The 18,103-nt window shown below is 55.9% G+C and overlaps 2 protein-coding genes across 10 annotated transcripts in view; one reads left to right on the top strand and one right to left on the bottom strand.

Moving 5' to 3' along the window:
• Positions 1-6,737, top strand: part of CTNND1 (catenin delta 1) — a 31,600-nt gene extending 24,863 nt beyond the window's left edge. For 2 of the 9 annotated variants that reach the window (XM_076343569.1, XM_076343561.1), the window contains 12 exons: positions 536-689; positions 1,092-1,109; positions 1,370-1,438; positions 2,900-3,027; positions 3,626-3,776; positions 4,044-4,236; positions 4,343-4,457; positions 5,042-5,129; positions 5,450-5,497; positions 5,633-5,730; positions 5,896-5,970; positions 6,166-6,528. In XM_076343569.1, coding sequence (XP_076199684.1) covers positions 536-689; positions 1,092-1,109; positions 1,370-1,438; positions 2,900-3,027; positions 3,626-3,776; positions 4,044-4,236; positions 4,343-4,457; positions 5,042-5,129; positions 5,450-5,497; positions 5,633-5,730; positions 5,896-5,970; positions 6,166-6,177 — 1,149 coding nt within the window. In that variant the 3' untranslated portion in view covers positions 6,178-6,528. The other 7 variants (XM_076343562.1, XM_076343563.1, XM_076343564.1 and 4 more) reach the window with 7 other exon arrangements.
• A 2,237-nt stretch (positions 6,738-8,974) lies between these two features.
• On the bottom strand, positions 8,975-12,452 carry LPXN (leupaxin). The gene is made up of 9 exons (XM_076343309.1): positions 12,399-12,452; positions 11,374-11,522; positions 11,184-11,239; positions 10,700-10,802; positions 10,460-10,615; positions 10,194-10,367; positions 10,043-10,124; positions 9,670-9,818; positions 8,975-9,585 (listed from the first exon to the last, which is right to left on the bottom strand). Exons 1-9 carry the CDS (start codon positions 12,409-12,411, stop codon positions 9,319-9,321), a joined length of 1,149 nt encoding a protein of 382 aa, XP_076199424.1. The 5' UTR covers positions 12,412-12,452; the 3' UTR covers positions 8,975-9,318.
• Between the last annotated feature and the right edge of the window lie 5,651 nt (positions 12,453-18,103).

The following is an 18,103-nucleotide window of genomic DNA, read 5'->3' as shown; positions in this document are numbered from 1 at the left end:
CAGGGAGGGATTTGGTCTGACAGGACTAGCTTGAGAAAACCCAGTCCAGGCTTATGCCTTTCCACGATCTCTGCTCAGGAAGAGAGAGCCTGCGTGGGGTATGACCTGGGTACTGTTTGACCAGGAGGTGTCTGGCACTCAGCCTGCAGTTTGCAATAGAAATGTTCACCCTCCAACAGGGGTCTAGTGGTGTCTAGTCTACCAACTCATCCCCATGTTGGTATCCCCTGGCTCAGGGCTCCCTGATCTGCCTTGACGAGGCATTGGCTTGAGTTTTCCTTGAGGATCTTTTGTGCTTATGGCAGAGAGATTTATCGCCCAGCAGAGTATGAACTCATGCCAGCAGAGCTGGCCATGCCTGCTTTGGGATGGGGGTATGCTCCAGCTCCATCTGAGATGGAGCTGCATATCCCCCTGGTCCCAGTTCAGCCCCCCTTGGCCTGGCTCTGGGTTGCAAGCTGTGATGGGGCCCTCGCTTGGAGACATGGGGCGGGCATGTGCTGCTCCAAGTCAAGCTATCTGGCTTTCTCTCTAGCTGGTGGAGAACTGTGTGTGCCTGCTGAGAAACTTGTCCTACCAAGTCCACCGTGAGATCCCCCATGCTGAGCGCTACCAGGAGACACCTCTGGCCCCTGCCAACAACGCTGGGCCCCATGCTGCAAGCTGCTTTGGTGCCAAGAAGGGCAAAGGTTCGTTGGGTAGCAGCAGCATGGAGGGAGGTGGGATAGAGACAGATCTACTACCGTGGAGCTTGAGGGTGGTCTGGGGTCTCTGTGTTCCTACTCTGGCATCTCTTGTGTGAAGGCTAAACTGCAGCTTTCTCTGGAGACGCAGTGGTCCATGTCTCCCCTGGCTTTGGGAGCTACTGCTTAGCTTACCCAAAGCATTTGACACAAGCTAATGGTGGGTTTCTGTGGTGGTGGGGTGGTGATGGATAGATGTCCACTAATTCCACACCTTCCCTTTTCTCCTGTGTTGCCCCTTCCCCTTCCCTTTTGCTTTCTTGCCAAATGATCTGCCCCATGATGCTGTCGGCACTTCTCTCCTCCTGCCTCCCCTCTCTCCTGTCCTTCTCTCCGCTTCGCCAATAGACGAATGGTTCTCCAGAGGTGAGTGCGCTCTTGGTTTTAATTTTTCCGTGGTTTGATTGGGTGCTTTCTCTAGCTCTGTTTCCCCCCCCCCCCCCCCCCAGCTGGGCATGTACTGCCTGCAGTGTGGCTAATGTCCTTGACGTCCCCTCCTGGGACATGCTGGTAACTTAGCTTCAGCTCACCTCTGGGCTTGTTCTTGTAGCGAGTGGCAAAGAGCTGTTGGGCTGAGATGAGTGGGGAGAGGAGGTGTCTTATGCCTCTCTGCTTGCCCTTTGAAGGTAAAAAGCTCCCAGAAGATCCTGGTGCTGATACAGTGGATTTTCCCAAAAGAACAACTCCAGCCAAAGGTATGTTCCTCAGTGTGTGCGTGTGCGCGCAGGGCTGCTTCTCCACAAGCAGTCCAGGAGAGGAGTGAGTAGAGTTGATTTCTCATTGAAGTGAGCCTCTCAAATGGGCAAAGGTTTGGTTTGGAGGAGGTATGTTTCTGGTTGCCCAAGTGCCTGTCAAAACACTAGCTCTGCCACAGATAGTTGTGAGGATGCTGCTTGTGCTTGGAGGAGGTCAGCGCTGCCTCAAGACAGGCTTCCTGGGGTGCAGAGGGAACTATTGCCCTAGGGACTGCGGGACAGCATGGTGACACAGCCCTAGGAAGGGTAGTCCTCTATGGTGGTCTCAGACTTCTCAGCACTGCCCTCTTGCCTGCTCTTCTCTCCTGGGCATGAAGAACAGGCAGGATTTAAAGCCAAAAAGCCCTGCCTTAAAGTCCTCTCCAGCATGAGGAAGGGTCATTCCAAGAAGCCTCTGGTGACAAGTGTCTCACCGCCTAGAGGGCTGTGAATCACAGTCCCTCTCTGGCTGGCCAAGCAGTAGGCATTAGCCAAGGGCTTGAGTTCAGCTCCTTCTGCCCCAAAACACCCTGTGGTTTCTGGGAGGACCCTGGTGCTCCCAGGGGTACGAAGAGTCAAGCTAGAAGAATCACAAGGAAACTTAGGACAGACCTGACCATATTTGAGCAGCTCAAATATGCAGTGGTGGCTCCTCAGGCTGACCTGGGCTGTGGGAAGAGTCAGCACCCATCTCTGGTGGAAGCCCGAGAAGCTACCTGCTCTGTTTTTGGGCTGGGGACATCCCTCACCACAGCTGAGGACAGAGACCAAGATGGAAAACCTGGCCTCGCAACTGTAAACTGCAATCTCACCACTGCTTTAGAAGTCACTTCTGGACAGAAGTTTCCGTGGAAAACAGTTAATACTTGAAGGCCTGATCCCTGCCTGCTCGCTTAGGGTAGTGGAGAGCTAGAGACCTGGTGCCTGCAGTCTCTGAGGATGAGCTGAACCCAAGCTTCTTCAACATGGTGTTGGTGGCCACTTGCTTGGGGCGTTTCCCCTTCCTCCTGCTGAGAGTGGGCTGAGCCTTTTGCTACCACAGCGCCTGGCTGCCCAGTTTGCTGCCCCGCCATGTGCCCTTGCCTGGGCTGGGTGCTTCTCAGCCAGGTGTACTGAAATTGAGGTCTCCTTGCTGATGGCAGCAGTGCTGTGGCTCGGCCCAAACCTCTCCTGAGCTGCAGCGGTGCGTTGGGGATGATGGGCAGCAGCCATGATGTCCTTGATCAGGGCTGGTGCTGGGGACTGGGTTTTCTGGTACTGTGGGGCAGCCTGGCCCCGTCTGTACCAAGGATCCAGCCTCCAGGGAGCAGTGAGCCTGGGTAAAAGCTGGAAAGCCTCATCTGCCCAGCAGTGCTTCTTTGAATGAGTCAGATGTTAGCAGAACCCTTGAGTAAGTCCTTCCTACTCACGTTCTTCTGATAGGTTACGAGCTCCTCTTCCAGCCAGAAGTGGTCCGGATATACATCTCCCTTCTAAAGGAAAGCAAGACTCCAGCTATCCTAGAAGCTTCGGCAGGAGCCATTCAGAACCTATGCGCTGGCAGTTGGACGGTGAGTGCCTCACGGAGCTGGCCGTGTCCACGTTCATCTGTGTTGCAGGGAAGGGGGCCCTGGGGAGCAGGGAGCATCACCTTTGGGGTACCAGCAGAGCTGTAGATGGCCAAGGCTCTGCCGTTTCAGGCTGTTCACTTTGTGCACAGCTCACTACCCAAGAAGATACCGTTCAGCAGCATAGTTAAGGTGTGGACCAGGTCTCTCGTGCTGTTAAGGGCTCTGTGCTCCCTGCCAGCTGTGTCTTCCCAAGGGCTGCCTGTCTGTGTCCCTGCTTGCAGCCAGCTCCCTGCCATTCCTTTCCTTCTGTAGGCTGGGGGCAGGGGATGAAGGTTTGGGGCTGCTCTGCAGCCCCTTGACCTGCATTCTCTTGGTGTGTGTGGAAAGACCATCTGGGAAATCTTGCTTGCCTGGCCTGCAGGGGGGCTTCGGGACAGAAATGGGACCTTTGCAGTCTGTCTCACCATGGGTGAAGCCAGGACCCTCAGTTCCCAAGATGAGGTGGGAAGGGTGGCAAGGCTCCCAGTGGTCTCCCCAGGAGCAGGGAGAGACCCTGCCTGCCCAGGTTACACTGTGGTGCTCTGCCTCTCCCCTGCAGTATGGCCGGTACATCCGCTCGGCGCTGCGCCAGGAGAAGGGACTCTCTGCCATTGCTGACCTCCTGACCCATGACAGCGAGCGAGTGGTGAAAGCAGCATCTGGAGCCCTGCGCAACCTGGCTGTCGACTTGCGTAACAAAGAGCTGATAGGTGAGGGCTGTGGAGGAGAGGACATCATGCTCTCTATCCATCCGGGTTAGGCAGGAACTTCCTCCTGATCTTGGCAGCTGAGGAAGTGCATGGGCCCAGCGTCTGTCTACTGCTCCTCTCCCAGAGTAGCATGTACTGAGCTCCCCTGAGAGGGACATCAAAATTGGTCACCTGTCCTTGGTCCTTCTGCAGTGATCTTTTTATTTTTTTTTTTACCTTGTAGTCCTCTTCCTTGCTTGCTCATGCCCAGCTCTTTCCCCTTCCCAGGTAAACATGCCATCCCCAACCTAGTGAAGAACCTGCCTGGAGGCCAGCAGACCCCAGCCAAAAACCTCTCTGAGGACACAGTGGTGTCAATCCTCAACACCATCAATGAAGTAATTGTAGACAACCTTGAGGCTGCCAAGAAGCTGCGGGAAACGCAGGGGATTGAGAAGTTGGTGCTGATCAACAAATCTGGGTAGGCTCTGCTCAAAGGGTAATGCAAGGGGCAGAGAGGGGCTTCTCCAGGAGCTTCCTCGAGGCCATGGGTATTTCCAAACATCTCTTCCTTCACCTCTTTCTAGAAACCGCTCGGAGAGAGAAGTCAGAGCAGCTGCCCTCGTCTTGCAGACAGTCTGGGGATATAAAGAGCTGCGGAAGCCCCTGGAGAAGGAAGGCTGGAAGAAGTCAGATTTCCAGGTATGGGGATGGGGGAATGGGGATGCCCTGTTGTGGCTGGGGCAGTAGGTAGGGTCCTGCAGCAGGGAGAAGGGTGTTCCTGGAGCTCAGCAGTACTGGATTTCAGCTCTTACCTTGCTGGTGGGATTGGAGACCCTTGAAGGTGTCCCCTCTGCCATTTCTCAGTGGATGGCCGGCAGGAAGTCTCTACTAAGGAAGAAACACTCTGTAAAGCTTTAAGCCCTGTGTCCCACACAAAGTATGCAGATCTGCAAGCAGGAAAGTTTGCAGCACTAAAAGCCACTGTGGCAGTGCTGAATAACACGGTTCTCCAGGACTCAGTTTCTTTCCCAAAAGCTGGGACTGTCCTTGCTTCTTAAGGGCTGAGTGCTGCCCTGACCCAGTCCAGGCAGGCTGCCTCCACTCTCTAATGTGGGTGCAGCCATGGGCTCTGGAGCACCCTCTGGTTGCTTCAGGGCCCTTGCTCAAGGGCTGTGGGAGGGTTCCTGGGTCTGTCCTGGTGTTGGGGGCTGGAGGGGTGAGATGTGCTAATGGGGAAGGAGTGTCTGGGCCAGGGTGTGAGTGGTCACTGTCTGATGTTCCAGGTGAGCCTGAGCAATGCCTCTCGGACCCAGGGAGGCAACTCGTTTGATGACAGCACCTTGCCTCTCATCGACAGGAACCAAAAAACAGGTATGTGCCTTCCCTTCAGCACCTGTCCCCACTGTCATCTTTCCACCTTGTGGGTACCCAGAACAGCTGGTCTTTATCCCCTCCCTGCTCTTCAGCCCTGGTTTTCTTGGCAGCCACAGCTGCTCACACAAGGCCATCAATTTGGGCTTTGGGTGGCTTCTCAGGGCTAGAAATTACACATGCAGTTAACATAGGTCCTGTAGCATCCTTGGGTCAACAGTGTTGCAGCTGGGTCTCCTCTAGCTGAGGTAGGCAGTGGTTCCTCTGCTGCTCGTGGCTGCAGGGGCTGTGTCTGATCTGCTGCTCTCCCATGCTTGTAGACAAGAAATCCTCCCGGGAGGAGATCCAGATGAGCAACATGGGACCAGGTAGGAGAGGGACTGGAAGGGGGGCATTTTGCCTCCTTGGTATGCTGGGAGGGGGGGCAGGGCTCACATATCCTATGGGGATGATGCTGCCTCCCATGGAGGTGACATGACTGACTGTCCCCTCTCCTGCTCCAGACAACTATTCCACACTCAATGAGAGGGACCACAGCAGGACACTGGACCGATCTGGTGACCTCGGAGATATGGAGCCAGTGAAGGCAGCACCGTTGATGGTGAGCAGCTCTTCCTAATGAGGGAGGAGTGAGCGGGACTGGGTTGCAGGAGATGACACATCACTGTCCTGGCTGGCAGGAGGAGGGGAGAACTGGGCTCCCACAACTAACACACACACCCCTCTCCCCACTCCATCGCCCTTACTAACCCCCGTGTGTCTGCAGCAGGAGGAGGGGCAGGAATCGCAGCCTGAGGTAGAGGAGGCGGAGGAGGATGCTGCCGTGTTTTCCCCCATGTCGGTATGTCCCGCAGTGTCCTGCCCAATCTGAACAGCGGTGACAGATCCTGCTGCGCTGTTAGGGGTGCTTTGGCAAGCCAAATTCTGCTCTGATCGCTGCTGCCAGCAATCGTTGCCTGATCCATCGGGGCCATGATCACACCTCCACTGCTCGCTCGCTCTCTGGGTGTGCTAATGTCTCCCTCTCTCTCCACAGCAGAAGATCTAGCTGCCGTCCCCACCTCCACTCAGTTTGGGTTGATAATATATTATATATATAAATATATATATATAACTCTTCATGATGAAATGGACCAACTTTTACCTTGTCTTATTTTTGGATTTTTTGCTGGACTGTTTGTGCCAACTAGCCAGCCAAATGACTGGGCCTGATCCCCCAGGGGCAGCCCGGGCCGCTCTGCCTCCTCTAGACCGCTGCACCTCCCTGTTTTGGGACACCTCAACCAATAACTCTTCCTCCCTGTCCTCCACCACCTCCTTTCTCCAGAGAGTAAAACCCTCCTGCCTGACTCTGCCGGATCGACCGGCGTGGATGCTGCAAAAGGACTCTGGATCTCTGCCTTGACCAGGAACTGCCTTCTTTCCCACGCCTTCCCTCTGTTTGGAGACGTCTGCAGGGACAGAGACTGGGACCTCACTTGCCGCCTTTTTTGTTTGTTTGTTTTGGGGGTTTTGTTGCCTATAGGATATATTTTTGTGCGGGATCGCTCTTCAACCAGGGCTGTGGGGACAACAGGAGCATCCCTCCCTGGTGGCGGCAGGACGAGGGTGAGGGGGGCTGGAGTCATGGGGGGGGTGAGGGGAAGGAAAAACAGCAATAAGTTCTCTTGCTTTGCTCTAGATGAGGCTTTGGGGGCATGGGAAGGGGGATCTGGCTCTGGATCCTGTGGAGGGGTCTGGATGGGGCTGCTGGCCCCCACCCCGTGACTGTGTGAGGAGCAATCCTTATGTGGGGAAGATGGTCAGTGCGGGGGGCTTGGGCTGGGCCTCCCCGTGCAGGAGGCAATGGGTCCCTGTGGAAGGAGGAGATGCGGCAGGGCTTTTGGGGAGAGGCAGGCTTCTTGGGGCACACTGTGTGCCAGGCCTGAGGAGCAGGCGCTGGCGGGGCTGCAAGTGGGTAGAGCCAGGATCCCCTCTCTCACCCCCACGCACCAGCTGCCTGTGGCGGTGCCCCTCTGACTTTCTCTTGACATGTGCCTTTCTTTTGCCACTGTGAAATAGCTCTTTTGAATCGTACTGTCTGGCTTCTTTGCTGGGCAAGGGGTGTTTCCTGGGCTTCCAGCAGGGCTGAGCGCTTCCCTTCCCTGCTGGGAGCCTTAACTGTCTGCAGTGGGGCTGGAAGCCTGTTTTTGGGGGGATCCCAGCCACCCTGCCCTCGCTGATAGGGTGCAGGGCTCTCATCTGCATCCTGTCCTGGGGAGACTAGGTTGCCACATGAGCTAGGACATACACATACTCCTCCTCTTCTCTGCTGTGGTAGTGGGGAGCACATCTAAGTGCTGTTATCTTTTGGGGAGCCCTTGGGCTCCCTATGCAACTGGAAGCCTCTGTAGGAGGCTGCAAACTGGAGCGGGAGCCCTCCCCAGCCTGGGGCTCCCCCTGAACCATGGGCTCATGTGGGGAGCGGGGAGGCTGCAGCAGGCAGAACTGGTGCCTTGCTCCTCCCTGCTCCTCTACCTGAAAGCACCTCCCAGCTCCGGCTGAGCCCTCCCTGGCTCCAGCCCCACCTCAGCTCAGTTTGGTTTTGTTCTGGGGTCTAACTTCTCTTTTCATTTAAATATGTAAAACACTAATTCCTTTTTTAATTTTTAATTGCAAATGAACCAAAAAAAAGGTTACCCCCTTCTCTCCTCCCCTGCCCTGGCTCTCCTGGGCCACCCCTGCCCTGGTGGGGAGTGGGGCTAGGGAGGAGGGGAGCAGGGAGCAACAAGCAGTTCCTTGTCTGATTCCTGTGCACACTCTTGTAACGCTTTTAAAACAAAATGATTTTTTTATATAAATAAAGTTTTTAAAGTGTGTCTGTGTGCCTTCCACCTAAGGCTGCCACCTTAGCGTTTTTAGCTTTGCAGTTGGGACCATCTTTTCCAGGGGCAGGGCTGTTCTCTTGAGCATCGCTCGGCTGTGCGTGGCTCTGAAAGATGCCACTTTGACAAACCCTTTCTTGGGCTGGAGTGACATTTCCTCCTCTTTCTAGGAAAAATAAAAAGTACCAAAACTTTGCTTTGTACTGAGTTCCTAACCCTTTTTGCAGGGTACTTGGGGCTGTGTAGTCCTCCCTCTCCCCAGAGCATTGGGGCTTCCTCCCGCGAAGCCTTTCCCTGAATTTTCCCTCTCTTCTGGTGGCTGGTAGGCTTTGCACAAGTGAAGAAATACCATAATTTGTCTAGTGCTGAGTGCGTCCTCAAAAAACCTGGCTGGGGGAGCCCTCTGGAGCAAGAGCTGCCCCTGTAGAGCACAGCTAGGCTGCAAATGTACTCATCCCTTCCTGAGGAATACCGAAGCCAGGCTGAAACATGTTAACTCACTTTGCTTTCACCTGTCTGTGCATGTGAAAATAAGTAGAGAAAGAAATTCTGTAAATTTGTGGAAATACCTTTTTGGAAGCAGCTTTCTGGCTTCTGCTTCAAACCAGCTTTTTACTGAAGCTGCGTTGCTGTTGGAAAGATTTCACTGGGGTGCAGAGCAGCTCTTTTTACCCTGTGGTAGCAGGATGTGGGTCTGCAGTGATGCAGGGCTCGGGTGATGCTGATTTCCTGCATGGTGCAGCACAGAGCTTGAACTGCTCCCCTAGGGAGGCTGGGGCTGCTGTCTTCTGGGTTACAGGGGAAAAGCAGCTGAGGCAGTCACCCCTGGCTTGCAGCACCCTGGGAGATGGGGACCCAATGCAGCTGTGGGTGGTGGGGAGCACTGATGGATGCACCTGGCTGGGGGGGGGGCTCCAGCCCTCCCACCTTGCCTTGCGCCCTTGTCCCCAAAGCTACCAGCGAGCAGAGTCAAAGGTAGGGCCAGGTGTTTTATTGCTTCAGGTGGAGGGTACAATGCCCAGGATGTGTGGCTTGGGGCAGGGACAATGCCAGGAATGTCTTGGGGGGGAGGGGGACAAGGAATGACGCCTGGGATGTCTGGCTTGGCAGAGACAATGCTGGGGACGTTTGGCTCAGCAGGACCAATGCCAGGGACATTGATGGGTGAGACAATACAAGGGATGTTTAGCTCAGCAGGGACATTGCTAGGGATGCCTGGCTTGGCAGGGAAGACACCAGGGATGTTGATGGTGGGGACGGTACCAGGGACATCCAGCCAGGCAGGAAGGGTGGCTGTGTGCTGGGGGGTGGCTGGGGGCTGGAGGTCAAAGGAAGAGCTTGTCGTGGCAGGCCTGGCAGTACATCTTGTCACCGCGCTCGCGGAAGGTGCCTTTCTGCAGCTGGCCCAGGCAGTAGGCACAGATGAAGTGCTCGGGGTGGTACTTGCGCCCCGCGGCTGTGATGCAGCGGCCAGTCACGGGGCGGCTGCAGCCATGGCAGATGCTGCCCTGCCGCTGGTGGAAGTGCAGCTCACAGTAGGGCCGACCCTCCAGCTCGAAGAAGGAGCCGATGGCGAAGCCACTCAGGCACTCCTGGGGGGAAGGAGACGGGGAAGGCTGGCACGGCCTCAGGGACACACTCACCCCTGCATCCCCGCAAGCTCGCCACCCACTCACCGCGCACACGAAGCACTCGGGGTGCCAGACGCCCTGCAGGGCCGACAGGTAATTGTCTGTCACCGGACGCTCACAGCCCTGGCATTTCGGGGCAAACATGGCCAGGAAGTCCTGGCGGCAGTACGGCTTCCCGCTCCGCTCATGGAAGCCTGCAGGGAGAGTGTTGGGATGGGCACCCACCTGCGGGGAGGCTTGCAGTGGGGGGCAGCGGGGCATGGCCATGGGGGTGCCCAGGATAGGAGACGAGGCAGGCAAGGGAAAGACTATGGGGGGATGTCGGATGAGGCAATGGGTCCAAGGGCTGGGCTATGGGGGGGATACCCAGGGTGGGGGCAATGGGGGCAGGACCCCCACATTTGTCGCTGGGACATACCATCATCTCCAAACACCTTCCCGCAGTGGGCACAGAAGAAGTGCTCGGGGTGCCAGGTCTGGTCCAGGGCCGTGAGGACTTTCTGCAGGAAGAGGCAAGGTAAGGCAGCCGGTGGCGGTGGGGGGTGGCGTGGGAGGCCAGGGGGGCTTACCTCACGGATGGGGCTGGCACAGTAGGCGCAGCGGGGGGAGAAGGCCTGGTGGTAGTCCTCCTCGCAGTATGCCCGCCCGCCCCGCTCAAAGAAGGGCTGGCCGCCCAGCTCCTGCCCACAGCAGGCGCAGGTGAAGTGCTCAGGGTGCCAGGTTTTGCCCAGGGCCGTGAGCACCTGCGAGAAGGCGGGGGGGCAGTGAGAGCAGCTCCAGGGGATGCCGTGAGCCGAGGGGAGAGGGGTGCCAGGATGGAGGCACGGGGGCTCACCTTGCCGGCGATGGGCTTGCGGCAGGCGGTGCAGATGCCAGTGGGGGCAGCTGTGATGCCCAACTCCTGCAGGTCCCGGGTGAGGCTGCCCAGCATGTTGTCCAGCGAGGGCGAGGGCTCTGCTGGCACCCCAGCTCCCTGCCCTGCAGCCACTAGCTGCAGCAGGAGGATGGTGAGGGCTGAGTGAGGGCTGGGTGAGGGTCAGGCCCCCAACCTCCTTTCCCCCAGGGACAAGCTCACCTTGCTCTGCATGTGGCCCAGGTCAGCCAGGAGCTCGTCCAGCTGCTGGGCAGCTGCCGTGGGCGGGGGCGAGGGGAGCAGCGGCTGCGGGACCGGTACGGGTCTGCTGAACACACAGCAGGGAGTGAGGGATGCTGCAGCTTCCATACCGAGGCTGGAGTGTGCCCGGGACTGAGAACCCTCTACTCCCATGAGATGCTACCCTTTCCCCACAGGCCACAGCAGGGGACGGGGGCCTCCCTGGGGACATGCTGGCAGGGGGTGGCCACATGCGGTAGGGAGGGGGCTGCTGGAAGCCCAGCCCTCACCCCAGCAGTGCTGCAGGGATGCAAGATACAGCCCCCCCCCCCCCCCCCCGTCACAGCTTGCAGAAGGACCTGGTTTTTTGGGGGACATGCAGGAGGCTAGGTGACCCCAGAGGATGTGTCCAAGCAATGGAAAGGGTAGCCCCAGATGGCTTTGCCCTCCCATGGCCACGTTTTACCTGTAGACTGTCTTCAAAGCCTCCCCTGGAGGCTGAGCCCGAGGCGGCAGCTGCACCTGGAAGGACAAACCCTTGCAGCTGAGCCCGCAGGATGCTCCCCTGGCACCCTTCACTGCCTGCCCACCACTACCACCCCTGTCACAAGCTGAGCAGGGTCTCAGCTGCCAGTCCCACAGTGTTGAGGTGTTACCTTCAGGGCCGCCGAGGCAAGCGGCTCATGGCCACTGGGTGCTGGGGGCCCGGCTGTGGCCGGATCCTGCTTGCAGGAGCTCGGCACCTGCAGCATGCAGTCCTTGGAGCCTGGGTGAGAGCTCTGCTCCAGTTCTGCCAGCAAAGCATCTGCACAGAGAGACGCGGGTCGGGCACCCCAGCCGCTGGCTGCCCTCCCTGCCTGTGCACCCCCCCCCGCCAAGTGGTCTTGTGCCACTCCTGAAATCTGAGGAGCAAAAGTAGCATCACAGCAGCTTCTGCCTGCCAGGTGCCAAGGCCCTGAAGGGCTGTGGTGGCCCTGAGCATGCTCACCCAGACCCCCATCCCCAACACAGGATGTGCCTGCCACACTGCGCAGCCTTCCTGAAGCGTGGGGGGCCGCTGGCAACAGGGGTCCTGCTTCCCCTGTGCACCATCTCTGGCTTATGAAGAAACATCTATCAGCCCTTACATTCATCCCAGCACAAGCCCTGGCACGGGAGAGCTAAACCTTGGTGCTTTCTGTGCACCCAGAGCGGCGCTTCCCGCAGGGAGGGCAAAGCACTTTCTCTTTCCGCTTTTACCTCACCACCTTGGCTGTCCCTCGGTATCTTGCTGCCCAAGTGTCGGGAAACAGGAGGGTGCTCCCCACAGTACGGCTGCTTCCCTGACCCCATCTCCCTCAGCCTGGGCCAGGGATGACTCCCAGCACCCTTGGACGTCATGTCACACCCTTGGGCTGCTTGGCCCCATTGCATGCAGCTGGGATTGCATCACTGCCGCAGCCTGTTTCCTGCATTCAAGCACTCTCCATTTTCGGTCAAGCGCTCACTCAGCCACCTGGGCCCCATTCATCCCCTGAGATGGGGGGAGGCATGGCAGGGAGTACGGCTCCATTGCTGCCCCCTCTGCAGCATCCCCACCTGACCCTGAGGTAGAGGAAGGACAAGGCTCCCCCGAGCCACCAAACAGACGACCCTGCACCAAGCCTGAGCGTGGGACTGGCTCCGGAGGGGCCCGGCTTACCTAAATCCTCCATCCTGCCTCGGCATGGGGTCCCGGTGGCCAAGGGGCTGGGGCTGGGGCAGCGCCTGCAGGGCGGCAAGCTGGCAGGCTGGGCTGCGCAGGCTTTTAGTTCCGCTCTCCAGCCTCACCTCCGCCCGCCCCCAGGGCTGGGGTTTGTCGCTCGGGGTTTTTCCTTTGTGGGTTGTGTGCTATGCGTCATGTGTGATGGGCAGCAGGCAGAAAGCGGTGGCAGCGGCTGGGGCGAGGGGATCTGAGAGCAGCCCCAGGTTGGGGCTGGAGAGGGAAGAAACTGGCCAGCAGGTTGTCCGGGGAGCTCCTGACTCATAAAAACATCCGAGCTCCTTGAGCTTCTCAGCTGGAAGCCAGAGCGCATGTGTCCTGCAGACCCAGGCCCTTTCCAGAAGCCACCGGCCGCATGTGACGAGGGACGGCATCCCTGCACTGGGTGGAAATGCATTTGTGACGGTGTGATGGAGGCAGGCACAGGACCCACCATGCTGGCATGCTCCAACACAGCCTCGCCTTTTGGGGGGATGCTTTTGGAGCCTCATCTTGGATTTCCAGGTAACAGCAAATCCCTTTGTGTCACTTAGAGCCAGCGTGAGCGCAAGGACTTAGCTCACTGCAGCAGTGCAGGCGGTGGTGGCACTGCCAAAGCTGGTGGCTGTGCTACGCTCTCCCTGCATTAATGCTTTGGGCCACTTAAAAGTTTCCCAGAGGTGCCACGTGTGCGGCTGCCAGGCACAGCTCAGCCCTGACGCTACACGCATCAGGATACACTCGCTCAGCATGTCACCGCCGGCCAGGCACAACACCCAGCAGCAGACCAGAGCAGTGATCTGTGCTGGTAAATTGAGTGATTTACCCACTATTAGGACTTTTCAGCTTCTCCCGAGCCAGACCACTTCAGTCTCCGGGCACCCCATGCAGCCATTTCAGGCGATAAGCCCATGAGCACCTGAATGTGTGTCTTGAGGCAGGAGCAATGCAGGCGTTTCTGGTAGAGACACAGGTTGAGGTGGCAGTCTGCCTGCCCCGAGACACAGGCACAGGTCCCTCACTGTTCGGGACCATTTGGGAAGACAGACCCACAGGTACTGCCGTTATCCCTGGTGCCTCCACCGATGCCCAGCTCCTGTGAGGGTGATCTAGTGATATTTATGGCTTGGCCTTTTAGCAGAGAATCTTTTGGCACTGCTGAGAGCAGCCAGCGGATGTTGGAACAGCTCCAACGGACTGGTTAGTAATCTGGGGTGGGGGGATGAAGCGAAGGCTGCTGCAGCAGAGAGAGGTAAAGAACTGCCATATTCATTGCACCAGCGGACAGGGGAACGGCAGGAGATGGCAGTGCAATGATGCCCACAATCAAAACATGCCCCAGACCGGAGGTATAGATATCTGGGATGACATGGTGGGGGAGCATGGCACCAAGATGCTCCCCCCCTGTCCCACCACAACCCTCCTGCTCAAGTTTCTCCCCCAAAGCTGCTTTTCCAACCTGCTGCGAAAGGGGTTTCCCCCACGCGGCTGCTGGTGCACTCCCCCTTGCTGGTCTATCATCCTATCACAATTAATTAAATGGTGATTAATCCTAGACGGCACATGCAGGGGAGGCTGCATGTGACTTGACATGTCCTTTGTGCTCTTGCTTGGATTTTTGGAGGAGGCATCACCTTGTAGGTGCATGGATAACATCTCAGACACCTTGGCTACCAGCCCCATGCAAGCCTGCAAGCTTCACTGCATCCTTGCCAGGCTCCTTCTGAGTTCGGGCTACCCAGGGGTTTCAAGGATGCTATAAAAGCCTTGGAAGCAAAAGTTATGAGCCACGAAGCCAAAGCCCATGGATCCCTGCTGCTTCTCCTGCGGATGTGCGACACTTCTTGCCAGTGTCTCACCTCTGCCACGCCTCCCACCCTGTGGGTATCTCTTTGATCTCGCTCCCACACTCTCTGGCTTTGCCTCTCTCCTGCCAACCCTCCATTTCATCCCCAGGAAAGAGGCTTGTTCAGAAGAAAAAAACATTCCAGATAAAGCCAAATAAGCCTCAGTTTTTTCCCGGCATTGCCAGGCAAGAGGAGCCCCAGTTCTGTGTGCAGCTTCACCATGGCAGCTTTTTGCCTCATCGGGAGAGCTTTCAGGAGATTCTCAAAGAAAGGGTTGCAATCAAGCACTGCACTGCCTCCAGATGTGCGATTTTCCACAAAATGGCCCAGAAACACAAGATGTGGCTGCTTCAGAAATATTACGGATCCTGAGGAAGGAGAGGTTCACCTCAAGGCCAAATAAAAGCAAGTGGGTCTGTGGCAGCAGACCAGCAGGATGCAGACACCCGTCAGCACCTGGAAGAGGGTCTGCAGTCGGGATCCGCAAACATCCTCACGGGCACCCGCAGGTTCTGTCGACGGCTGGGCTGAGCCTGCCCCTTCCGAGTCCATCCTCTCCATGGGTCCACTAAACTCCTACACAGTGGGAGCTGCAGCGTCCTGCACAGCCAAGGAATGAACGCTTGCTGCACAGGTCAAGCTGACGCGGTCTTGGCCACCCGTTCTCACCCATTGCTGATCCCATCTGCACCATCAGGGTGGAACGGGGTTGAATTAAGCCCCTTTGTACCAAGCTGGCACGCCGAGGTTCGTTTAATTACTGACGCTCCATGTTGGTGACAGCTCTTTTGTTATCTGCTCACAGTAGAGACATCCAGCAGGGCACCATCTCAGGAAAAGCCATGTGAGACACTAAACTGAGTCCCATGATATGTTTCAGGACAAGCAATATTGAGAGCTACCCAAAAGACAAGGCAAGGCACTGCTTGTATCGTTCCCTTATGGCTACTTTGAGACAGGATCATTGCGTCAGACACTTCCTTTTCTGCAAATAACAGAACCTTCCTGTCTGCGGAAGGTTTCAGGTTATTTTTAGACTTCTCAGTGATTTACTCTCCCCCTCCAGTGATAATGTGAGTCCTAGCGTAAACAAGTATCTGGAGCCGTAACTTCGTATTACAAAATTTCCCGTTATAAAACACAAGCCCAACAGACGCAAATGGCTGAGCTATGTTTCCGTGCAATGGTTTAGCCAACTTATTTTAACACGAATTAAGCGACACCATGCCTTGCCTACAAAGGAGAAATGTCACGACAGCGACTTGAAAATAAGTTCCCGCATCGAGACTCTCTAGTTTGAAATAAAATTGATTCTATTTAAGAATAAATACAAAGTCATTTCATAGCAGAGAGTATGGGTTAACTGTAGCAGAACAGTTAGTTTGGAAAATGATGTCAATCAGTTTTCCAGCTAGACAAGTCCTTGGGGAGAGAAAGAATATTTTCAGCCACTTACAATACAAACAGCAGTAGCAGACATGACTTAAATTCTTGCTGAAATTTCCTTCTTGAGAAGAGACAGAAACGTTTCAACTGAAAGGAAACTAACAGATTGACATTGGACTGACAAAAAGCAAGAGCCAGCCAAACTGTCTCTGTGCTGAAAATGAGCCTTAAACCACTCAGCTAACCAACTCCGGAGAAGGTTTGTACATCGCCTTTAAAAAAAAATGCCACTGCTGAGAAAGCACGCTGCCACAGCTTCTGCAGGAGGCTGAATTGGCAGCCTCTTGCCTTGGTCTGGAAGGGACAGAAGGAATCCCTGTGCAAGTATCTCAAACTTTTCTAGTTCTTTAACTTTCACGTTAGAATGTACTCCTCCTCCCCGTGGCCCGGTGTCTTTGCCAAGAGGAATCAGACCGTATGCTGTTCTCCACAATAAGATGGTTTATTAGAGCACTCTCAGGAACTGAGGAATGGAGATTTGGACATGCTTTTGTTTTCTAGTTATACATAACAAAGCTTAGGACTTGAAACTCAAAAGGGGGAGGAAATAAAGGCAGACCGAGTCATCTCACTGATGGGTATCAGTTTACCAGACATGATTTACCAGCTAAATGCCTCAGGCTCTTTGAATTCCCTTTTATTTTTGCTGTCTGTAGAGCGGAGATGAAGAGCACCTTGTTCTGCTACTGTGATGGGGCACCCTTCCCAGAAGGGCACTGCACACCCTTGAAACAAACAGTGGACGTGAAAGCTGGCTTATGCAGAGGAGCTTTCCCCTTCCCAACCCTGCTGCAGGGGGCGAGGGGCAGTACACCAACCTCAGGAAGCACAGCATGGCCTGCCTTTCTTTGGCTCTTTGTAAAGTAGCTTCCACCTGTTCCCCAAAGAGATTCTCCCCTGCGTAGGGTAAGTTCTCGAGTTTTGTTTGGACCTCCTTGTGGACGCTGGAGGCTTGCAGCCAAGCAGACCGCCGTGCATCCACCCCCCAGGCAGCGGCTCTCACCACCGTATCCCCTGCGTCAAAGGCTGCTTGCACTTGATGCCTGGCCGGGTCTGTGCCCTCGAGAATGATGTCCTGGAAGGCCTGATGCTGGTCCTGCAGAAGACGTTTTGCTAGTGCAGAAACTTTCTTCCAGAGCTCAACTTGCCCTCTGGCCATGTAGACTTGATAGTCCACAACATGGAGGGCTGTAGCTACTGACTGGTAAGCCCTCTGGCCGTATGAATCCAGGCGTCGCAGTTCCGGGTTTTGGGGTGCAGTACCATGCTCCTGGCCCACCTTCTCCCTCGCCATTGTTGCCTTGACTACCATGGTCTTGTGTGCAGGTTGAATGACATAACCGACCGCATCTTCAAGGAGGATGTATTTTCTCTCAATTTCCTTTGACACAGGAGGAACGGTGTGGGGTGTCTGCCATACTTTCTTTACCAGCTTGTCCAAGACAGGATGCAAGGGCATGGCAACTCTATTGTAGGAGGGTGTTTGATCCAGATACCAACCAATGAGACTCCCTGTTGACTCCTGGAATGGAATTAAATGAAATCCAACCAGTTTAGCCAATCTTTTCAAGAACTGGGGGAAAGATGGATTTTTCTGATGTGGAAGTATTACCCTCTTGTTCTTCTGTTCTAAAATGGTAGGTAAGATCAGCCAAATCATCCTCTCTAGAAGAATCATAGCAGCAACCCTCACCCCCAAAAGCAACACCTGGCTTCCAGCTGGATGAGTCACAACCCACTGTTGGCGAGGTGGGGTGAGGGGACACTCTTTCACAGGGGGATGATAAGAGCTGTTCTGAGACCGTTGGCAGAGGGGGCATTCAACTTGAGGTAACTGCTTCATCCAGTGAGAGAGACAGCTCTTGAGATCCGGAGGACATCCTTGGTTCCAAAAGCATCCTGGCTGCACTGGAGCTCACCAAAGGGTCTGCGGCAAGTTCTGGAGGTGGCTCTCTGGGTCTTGAGGCAGCCTCAGCAATTAGGAGGATGGATCTGGCCAGGTCTGAGAGCATACCCAGCTACTGAGATTCCCCAGATTGTAGTTCCGGTCCTGACACCAGGTGCAGGGGATGGAGCGGAGACTGGGACACAAAACTGCTTGAAGGTGGTGGCTTCAGTGTTGGTGGGCTTGAAGCTTTTGGGTTCTGTTTGGTTCTTACATGACAGTGCTGCTTCTGCGGGGAGCGTGTGTTGTCAGGTACTGTGAAAGTTTTGATTTGGGGAGGTAACTCAGGTTTTTGGAGATGACAACAGCAGGTCCTTCAGCAGAGCCGCTCTCCCAGGCTCTGCTGGAAGGCCCAGCAGGGTCGTCAACTGTAGTGCTGGGACAGAGCCCTGGCTACTGGCAGGGAAGGCGAGCTCACGCCGCCGCTT

This window comes from Aptenodytes patagonicus, chromosome 7 (genome assembly GCF_965638725.1).
Source record: "Aptenodytes patagonicus chromosome 7, bAptPat1.pri.cur, whole genome shotgun sequence".
NCBI classification, from domain to species: domain Eukaryota; kingdom Metazoa; phylum Chordata; class Aves; order Sphenisciformes; family Spheniscidae; genus Aptenodytes; species Aptenodytes patagonicus.
The sequence above is the reverse complement of the archived record's forward strand: the minus strand, read 5'-3'. Positions and strand labels throughout refer to the sequence as shown.